Consider the following 9,336-nt stretch of genomic DNA (forward strand, 5'->3'; position numbering starts at 1 on the left):
GTCCAGTGAGAAAAACTCCTTGAACAGTTTTGTTGCCAGGTTCCTCCTTCTTTTGGAGTCCCTCACTTTTAATGTTTCTTTTTTTCATGTTCATCCTTTGTGGATGTCCATACTCCAGCTTTGACAGGAGGTTGCTGAGGGTTTGGAAGAATGGTGAGCAGGAGATTTACATCCAGAACTACCCAGCTGATAATCAGCCTGAGTGAATTCCTGGCTCAAGCACCTTCCTGTGGCCTGTAATGAGCAGGGGCTTGAAACCAAAACCCAAATCCCAGTGAGTCAGAGGAGGGTGGTGGTGAAAATCTGAAGACACCGTGGACCACACTCTGTAATGTCTGTGGAGCTCCACAGGCCCCTCCAATCTGAAATATTTCACAATTTTAAGAAAAGGGTGGATGGGTGGGAAGCACCAGTGACTGTAAACTACTTATTTAAGTAAGAGACTAAAATGTGGTAGTCTGCTGCTTCCCCTTTCATTTTGGCCCCGTGCCACCAGTGCTGGCCATGAGGGACAATGCCAGACTTTTGCTGCTGGGAGCAGGAGAAAATCTGTTCAGCTGAGGATCTGAAGAGAAGGAACCAGAGGATACAAACAGAAACAATAAGGGGAGTGGTGTGGATCAAGAAAGATTATGAGAGGAAAAAGAACTGTGAGGGGGAAATCTCTGTTCTTCTGACTGCAGGTGTTGAGTAGTGGTGCTACCTGTGGCTTTCTTGTTCCTTTAGCCTGGCAGCTGAGTGTGCAAAAGTGATTTCCTGGCCAGGTGACCAGTCTGGAGAGTGAGAACAGGAACACAGCAGGAAGGGAGCAAACACAAAGGAGGTTTGTGGAAAGGTAAATTGAAATGTGCTGTTTAAATGCCAAGTGAATGGATTTGTTTAAAGGCCAGAATAAGGAGAGATTGAGAGGGGTGAGAAGTTGGTAAAAGGGAATTTTGCTGTTGCTGATCCTTCTTCCATATGTTAATAGCACAAATGCTCCAAAGGTGCAAGCACTCTGTGTCTCCTGGGGTACTTTGGCTGGAGATTTAGCTGCTGACAGTTTGTCCTGCCTGTGCTGCAGCCCTTGCCCCAAACTTGGTGAGGCAACACCTTTGTTATTTCTGTTCCCTGCCTGTGTTCCAGACCTGCAGCTCTGAGTCAACAACACTCTGCTGCCTCAGCATAGGGACAAGGGGCTGAGCAAAACTCCAGCTTTGCTGGAGGTGGGAAAGGAATTTTGCTGAGTAAAAAGGGACAATCCCCATCTGCCAGCCTCCCCTGCAAGAGACATCCCCTGCAGGAAGGGAGGAGAGCCCACATCCTTCCAAACCTGGGCTGAGCTCAGCCCACCCTCACCCCGAAAAACCAAGACACGAGAGCAGGATTTCAGTGAACTACAGACACCCCAGTGTTTATTAACTCCAGACCAGTGGCACAGGCACTCTGCTGCAGGCACGGCATCTCTCCCCACACTCTAAGCCTGCTCCTTGAGCCTCTTGAGCAGCTCCCGCAGCTGCTCGATCTGGGCGGAGACGCTGCTCTTGGCGGTGCCGCCCGCGGCCGTGTACTGCTCCACGCTGCTCAGCACGCTGAACACCTGCGCCACGTCGCTGCCAAACAGGGGGCTGGGGGCACAGGGGGGGCTGTCAGGGGGCTCTGGGCCCTGTGCAGAGGCTGAGGGAGTGAGGGCGGCGCCTTTTCCCCAGGGGAAACGCTCCTGAGCTTCTGCTGGCTGACATCAGCTCACCGAGGAACTTGAGAGCCAAACCCCTCTGGGGGCTTCTTGCTCTTCCTCCCAAGAGCTCCTGCCCATGGCCATGGCCATTCCACCCCCTCCACTGTTTCAGCCCCAGCAGAAGCATTTGTATATTCAGGACAGGAGGATGCTGAGGTGCTGCCCGGCCCAGGCACTTTAGGGAAGGCAAATCAGGGAGGCTGAGCCCTGCCTGTGCAGGGAAGTGAATTAACAGAGGCACAAACCTGATGCTCTTCAGGTCCTCCAGGCTGAGATTGTTGATGGTGAGGCCTTTGGTCTCAGCGAGGTGGACGGCCTTGCCAGCAGCAATGTGGGCTTGTCTGAAGGGCATCTGCAGGGGGAAGCAGAGGCGGCACTCAGTGACCAGGCAGCTGGGCTGCTTTTCCATGAGGAGAATGCATGTGCTACTTTCTCAGCTGGCCTGTTTTCCCTTAGGGCAATGCAAGCTGAATCTGGCAGTGCTGGGGTGGAAGAGGGGAGGATTTAGGAATAAATTATGATCAAGTAATTTGGGTGTAAATTACTATGAAGTCCCCCAAGGTAGCACTGCTTGAGATGCATGTAAAGGATGTGTTTTCAGCTCTCATGGTTGTTGACTGCTCATCACCCTGGGGTCTCATCCCAACTCCTCACTGAGCAGTTCTGCATCCAAAGAAATCCCAGCTCCAGCTCTCCCTCTGGCACTTACTCCTTTGTGAACCAAGTAGAGAGCCAGGTCAGATGACAGGATCTCAGGGCTCAGTGCCTTCTCCATGTTCTCCTTGTTGATCTGCAGAAAGGAAGGGCAGAGGGAGATGTTATTTATCATCAGCTCCTCCTGGGGCACATGAGCTCTAAGAGGGACCAAAATGAGCAGTGTGGGTGAGGCACTGAAGAATTTTCACTTTAGGACCAGTCTGGAGCCCTGTCCCCTGTGTTACTCACAGAATGTGCTCCATGTTCAATACCTAAAAGATGAAGCTTTACCTGGAGGGTGGAAATCACTCCAGTGGCAACCTGGAGCACAGCATTCAGGGTGTCTACAACATCAAAGACAGCCTCCTTGTCCTCCTGTGGTAGAACAGTGATGGAAATGGCTCTGAGCCAGCCTGGTGCAGCACAACAGGCTGAGCAGCCCAAGCAGCAGAGCAGGGATGTGATCCCAGAGGCTCCTGCCATGGCACTCAGGGGGTCACCTGCAGCATCCCCTCCCTCAGCCCCTTTCCCAGCACACAGAAATGGAGGGCTGGGACAGCTCAAGGGCAGGGGATGACTGTGTCTGCTCAGAGAGAGAGTGGAGAGGAACAAGGGCTCTACCTGCAGGTCCTTGTTGTAGGTGCTCGGGAGTCCTTTGAGGACCATCAGAATTGCAGCCAGCTGCAGAGGGAACAGGAGAGGCAGGGAGTGAGCTACAGAGTAAAGCACAGCCCCAGGACAGCCCCAGAACCCACAGCTCTTTACAAAGGCAAGAAAAAGGAGATGTCCAGCCCCAACAGGAGCAGTTTCCTCCTCCTCCTCCTCTTTGGGGCTCACCCGTCCGAACACTCGCCCGGCTTTGCTGCGGATCAGCTCCAGACTGTCGGGGTTCTTCTTCTGAGGCATCACACTGCTGCCAGAGCTGCAGGGAAGGTGTGTGGAGTGCACTGGTGAGCAAAACCCTCTGGCTGAAATCCCTGTTCCTGCCCTCTGAAAGGAACCTCTAAATCCCCTTTCTTTGTAATTCAGTTAAGGGTATAGCAAATCAGTGAACTGACTGAGTTGCTCTTTGATTTTGCACCTTGTCTGGAGTTCCCACACAGTCCCACCTCTCACAGAGAAACTTAAAAGGGAGCTCTCTGTCCAAGCCACTGCAAAGTTGGTGTCAGCAGGCCAGGCTAAGTGATCCCAGGGAAGGAGGGCTGTGGCTGTGCCACCCTGCAGACAAGGAGTCTGTTGGGATTGCAAACCCAGCCACACAAGAAACGGCTCTGGCAGCATTCCCAGCACAGGAGGAAGTTCTCTCTGCCAGCACATCCTGGGCAGGAGTTGCTGGTGAATGTAAACTTGGTTAAGTTACCAGAATGAGAAATAAGTGACCATTGCTGAGGAATATTCACCCTGAGGGTGCCTCTGTGCCAGGCTCTTGGTGCTGGGTGAGCCTCGTGCACAGACAGACCCCAAGCACTGCCTCACCCAGCGTGGGGAGCTGAGGAGAATCCCCCATCAGAGACCAAAAACCTACCAGTAGGTATCAGAGAGGGTCACGAAGCCAAACTCGCTGGTGCTGTAGATGATGAGATCCTCAGCCATCTTGCTGAGGTGGATCATCAGCAGGGTGGCAGCAGAGAGGAATTCCACTGCAAGGAAGGCAGGAAATCAGGAGGGGAAAAGGTGCTTGGACAACCCAGGGAACTCTGACTGGGGCTTTACATCCTACATTTCAGTCCCTTATTAAGGAAGGGTAACTGGAAAGGTGTCAGGAGCTGCTCCCCACCATGCTGGAAGCTTTGGCTGTGCTTACCCACAAAGTCCCTCTCGCTGACGGCATCCATGCTGTTCAGGCTGATGGAAGCAAAGTCCAGCTCTGCAAGGAAGGGGATGGACACAGGAGCTCACACTGGCCCTGGCAGGAGCCTGAATGCACCAGGCTGCCCCAGAGAAGGTGATTGTGAGCCCTTGAGCAACATAAACATGTTTAGTGGGGTTTTTTTATGATCCCAGACAGGCAGAGTACAGCAGGGGCTGCTCTTCCTCCCACCTCACTGGCACTGCCTGTCTGCAGCAAAAATCCTGGAAAATGAAAGGCTCTGGTTCCAGGATGGGGCATTGTGGTGCCATTCCCTCCCTCCCAGGTGTGACAGGCACTCCCTTGTCCCTCAGGCCCAGGATGACATTTACCACTGCGCAGCTGCTCTCTGTCGATTTCCAGGGGGTTTCCAGCCAGAGCACCACTGCCAGGGGGAAAAGAAACAGAAATCAAGCAATCCTCCTTTCCTATCCATCCAAAGCTGAGCTCTGGAAAGCAGGGAAGGCACCCCCGAAGTCTTTGCAGGGCAAAGCAAGGCCAAATGATCACACAAACAGTAGATCTTACCTTCCCAAAGGCAAGACATTGATCCTCCTCTTCACCTCTCCCAGGCGCTCAGAATCACGGGTCAGAGCAACAGCATGGCTGGGGATGGACAAGGGGAGAGAGCATGTGAAGCAGGGAATGGCTGCTTCCTTTCCAGTCATTATCCTGCCATGCCTGGAGCCTGGGATCCCCCCTCAAACATGAGGAGCCTGGACAGAGCCAGGGGACACAGGGAGTTCCTGTTCCCGTTTGCAGGGCTCCCTCTGGTCTGTCAGCCCTGGCTGTCCCCTCAGCAGAGCAGGGCCCCGAGGGTGGGAGGTGCTCACCTGAGCAAGAACTGGCTCCATCGGATGGGCTGAGCTTTCTGCAGGTGGGTGTAGCCAGGCAGGATCACATCGATTTCTCTGGGAGGGAAGGGACAGAGAGGTGAGCAGCAGGGACAGCAGGGACAGGGACACAGCAGAGCTCCTGGCAAGGTCACAAACTGAGCATCTTTAGCCTGTGTTGTGCTGAAGCTTGTCCATCTCCTGTCAGCCTTCAAACCAAGCACACTGGGTTTAGCTATTCCAGAGTGGACAATCTGCCCTGGGCCCCCTGGAAAGTTGCCTGGAGCAGCAGCCCCTTAGTAGCAGGCAAGGATTCCCCAGCCCACCCCAGCTCTGGAGTATGAGGAGCAGAGCCAGACAGGGAGGTAACACAGCTGAGTTTTTTCTCCTCTAGAAAAACCTGAAACATTTTTTCCTCTCCTTCTGATGGGTTTGGTGCCTTGCAGAATCTTGTGTGGACCTCCCACCTCAACTCCTTTGCCAGGCATGAAGGAAAGTTTCTCTGAGAGATGAGGAAAGTTTCTGTGAGGTGAACTCTGGAGAAAAAGGGGCTACTCTGTCCCCTGGGCTACCCCAACCTGCCTGGCTGTAACTCCCTGCACAGGATACCCTGCAGTGCAGTCAGACAAAGGACAAACCAAAGAGTCTCCTGCCCCCAAAAGGCCAAAGTTATGGAAAACAGGGACTGGGGAAAAGGACTCACATGGCAGCACGTTCCACCAGGGTCTTAATGAGCTGCAGGAGGTGTGTGGAGATGATGGAGAGGGAATTCTTCATGAACAGCTTCAGGTCAGTCACAACCTGTGGGGGATTGGCCACAAAGAATGTCACATATGCAGTGCCAGCAAGGCAAACCCCTCCTTGTCCTGTGTGATGGCAATGTGCATCTTCTTCTCATCATTTGGTTGTATTTCTGTGGTCATGTCAGCATTTCTTGCTCTCCAGTTCCAGCGGCCACTCTGGGCTGAGGTCTCCTGAAGTGAGGTAGAGGAGGAATACAGAGGGAGAAACAAAAAGATTCTGTCCATACCTGATCATTCCTGCTTCTGCCAGTGTGCAACTTCCCAGCTACATCTCCAATCAGCTCCTGAGGACAAGAGCAGGGTTTCTGTCAGCATCTCTGTGTCCTAAACAGGACAATCCACAGGAGCACATCTCCCTGCCTGGAAGGGACTCAGCTCCAGGATCCTGTGAGGAACCATGGGATGTGTTCTGGGGAGGGGCAGCTTTGGGTTCTGGGCTTGTACAGTGCCACAAAAGGGGGCTTGGAGACCCTTGGCTGTGCCCCAGGGGGTTCAGTGCCAGCAGCTCTAAAGGGATTTCCCAGAGGGACAGAGGGACAAGCCCTGAATGTCAGGCAGAGGATGAGGAAGAAGAGGCTGGAGGAGCCAAACCTTCAGCCTGCGCTCGTTGGCAGTGTGGATATCCTCATCAGTCTGGATCACGCCAAACACTCCCTTGGACCATTCCTCAGAGATCTGCAAACAGCACAAACATCACAGTTACCCTGCTTGCCTGGGGCTGTGAGTGTCCCCAGCAATTCCCAGCTCCTGGCATTCCCAGAAGTCTCATGCAAACTCTGGCATTCAGGCTGCTCACTGCATCCTGATATTCCATACTGTTGGTGGGATTCACCTCTCTATCCATAATAACCCTGCAGTGTTATGGAGGATTTAAGCATTGACAGGAAAAATAGAGCTTAAATATCAGTGATTTCTTTAGCATCATCCACAGATGATGCTAAATCACTTTTCCTACAGAACATTGCACAGACTCACCCTTGTCCAGGGTGGGTGATCAACAACAATGGATATTTTATAAAAGCAATTCTCTGCTGCCTCCCCTTCCCCCTACACCTGCTATGCATTGCCTCCTGCCAAGCTGGGCAGCCAGACTCAAAATTCCACGTGCCAGCAGGAAAAGGATGTTCTTACTTCCCACTGAAATGATGCCTAGTGACTGCTCAGTCTGAAGAGGACACAAGGACACTTAAAGGCACTCTTTAAAACAGCAAGATGCTGTCAGGTAAGGAAAGATTCATTCCAGCACACATGAGAGGTTGTGAAGGGAAGAAATACCTTTTCCAGGCCACTCAAGATCTTCTCCAGCTCAGTTTTGGACAGGATTCCAGCCTTCTCCAAGGCTTTGGCATAAGCCATGCTGCCCTGGATGTCCACCTCAGACAGTCTCTGATCAACAGTAATGGAAGCGCTGAGCATCTCCATGATGGGATCTGTGCTCCCTACAAACCTTCCTGCCATCATTTTGTCCCCCTGCAAGAAATGAAGAGACACAGATTTATGGATATATCCCCTAAAAATCTCTTCATGTCATCCTTATCAGAGTAAAACTGAGGAGCATCTCAGGAATGGTTTTATTCAGTCTATACCAGCAAAACCCTGGACTTAGAGCATGTCACTGTCACTAGAATTTAGCCCTTGAGGTTACAGGTCTGGCTTGGGGATCCTCCAAGATATTTGACTTCTGCAGGACTCTCTGAAAATAAGCATCAGGGCGTGGGGTGCAAGACCACCATGGAACTCTCTTTTAAGGCAGCTGCTGATCTCTGACTCTTTGATGGACTTCTGACCAAAAAAAAGAAAAAAAAGAAAAAGGTAAAGGAGTCAGGGATATAGTGAAAACTGTTCTCTGATCCTTGAAATACTAAAAAAATCCCACTCTTTTAGGGAGCCTGGAAGAAAATATTCAGCTGACAAGGAGCCGTGGGCCAGCACAAGCCACACGCTCTAAGCCACTCCTGTAACTACAAAGTGTCTGAAGTCACCGTTTGAAGCAGCTCCAGAGCCACGACGTTGTCATGTAAAATTAGGATAAAACCCGCAAAGGAGCAGGTTGCAGAAAGGGAGGCCTGGGTGCCTTTCGGTGTTACAAATGTTCGAGTGAGATGCAAAGGGAAGAGAAAATCCCAAAGCAGCCCCAGGAGGGCTCGGCGGGCGCGCGGCGCCGGGCGGGCGGCGGAGCTACCATGGACAGCGGGCAGGGACGGCGGCAGCGGCTCTTTTCCCTAAGGATTGGCGCAGGGAAGGGCAGGAGGGAGCCTGAGGGGGCAGGATGAAGACTCGGAGTGCCGGAGCTCTGAGTTTGTCCGCAGGAGCTGCCCCGGGGGGGAAATGGGGGAAAAAAACCAAAGTTTGGCCTCCGCTCGCTGGACCCGCCGTGATGGGCAGAGGGGACAGGGAGTGAACGGTGCTGCTGGAGGGAAGTGCTGGGGTGGGAAGAGGTGTCCAGGGACATCTTCACTGCCGGGATCAGAGGTGGGACGGTGGATTATTGCAGCAAAGACTTTCGCTGTCCCCTTCTCCATGGAAAACCAGGGAAAACCACTCAGAGGATCATTAAGGTTGGAAAAGATCTCCAAGATCAGCGAGTCCAACACTGCCAGGACCACCCCTAACCCACATCCCTCAGAACCACACCAGGGATGCTGATCCCACCCGTTCCAAACGAAGCAGAGAAGGACCCGCAGCAAAGCCAAGCTCCCCCTCACCTCGGCTGCCATTTCGGACGACGTTTTGCTCGTTTGTGCAGCGATCCTGGCACTTGGTGCAACCTGCGGGACAGCGCGGAGATGCTCAGCTGCCGCCGTGCGCACTCCCGGTTCTCCGGGCATCACTTTGTGCCCCGCTCCCGGTTCCCCGGGCACCGCTCTCGGTGCGCTCCCGGTTCCCTGAGCATCACTCCCTGCTCCGCTCCCGGTGCTCTCCCAATGCCCCGAGCACCGCTCCCGGTGCGCTCCCAGTTCCTCGGGCATCGTTCCCGGTGCGCTCCCGGTTCCCTGGGCACCGCTCCCTGCCCCGCTCCCGGAGCGCTCCCAAGTCCCCGAGCATCGCTCCAGGTGCGCTCCCGGTTCTCCGGGCATCACTCCCTGCCCCGCTCCCGGTGCTCTCCCGGTTCCCCGGGCACCGCTCACCTGCTCCGCACGCAGCCCCGGCCGCTCTGTGGCTCGCTGCTCCCCGGCCCCGCTGCCCCGCTTTTACAGCCCTCGGCTCGGGGCTGGCGGCTCGGCCCGCCCCGCCTGGGCGGGGTGTGCCCGGGGCCGGCCCCGCTCGGGTCCCCCCCGTGTCCCCCGTGTCCCTTCCCACCCCTGCGCTGCCCGGGCACAGTGGGGGCTTGGGAGGGAGGCTCGAGTGGTGCTTCTCACCCGGTGTAGCTCCTGAGCTGTGGACAGGTCAGGACCATCTTTGGAATGCTTTTCTGGCAGTATCCATCTCTCTGTCACA

General features: G+C 54.2%; 1 protein-coding gene across 1 annotated transcript; it reads right to left on the bottom strand.

The window, feature by feature from the left end:
- Positions 1-1,366: 1,366 nt before the first annotated feature.
- LOC115911640 (argininosuccinate lyase) lies at positions 1,367-9,048 on the bottom strand. The gene is made up of 17 exons (XM_030962772.1): positions 9,027-9,048; positions 8,604-8,666; positions 7,174-7,368; positions 6,490-6,573; positions 6,126-6,182; positions 5,799-5,896; positions 5,096-5,173; positions 4,791-4,868; positions 4,595-4,647; positions 4,218-4,280; positions 3,939-4,053; positions 3,251-3,335; positions 3,035-3,094; positions 2,705-2,788; positions 2,427-2,507; positions 1,963-2,069; positions 1,367-1,607 (listed from the first exon to the last, which is right to left on the bottom strand). Exons 2-17 carry the CDS (start codon positions 8,613-8,615, stop codon positions 1,457-1,459), a joined length of 1,401 nt encoding a protein of 466 aa, XP_030818632.1. The 5' UTR covers positions 8,616-8,666; positions 9,027-9,048; the 3' UTR covers positions 1,367-1,456.
- Positions 9,049-9,336: the final 288 nt, after the last annotated feature.

Source organism: Camarhynchus parvulus, chromosome 19 (genome assembly GCF_901933205.1).
Source record: "Camarhynchus parvulus chromosome 19, STF_HiC, whole genome shotgun sequence".
Lineage (NCBI taxonomy): Eukaryota > Metazoa > Chordata > Aves > Passeriformes > Thraupidae > Camarhynchus > Camarhynchus parvulus.

Bases quoted from the DNA above. Each gene is read 5' to 3' on its own strand.
- LOC115911640 (XM_030962772.1), bottom strand. The intron at 4,054-4,217 runs GTAAGCACAGCC...CCTTCCTTGCAG, and splicing joins CAGCGAGAGGGACTTTGTGG to TGGAATTCCTCTCTGCTGCC. The intron at 2,789-3,034 runs GTAGAGCCCTTG...GTTCTACCACAG, and splicing joins CCTACAACAAGGACCTGCAG to GAGGACAAGGAGGCTGTCTT.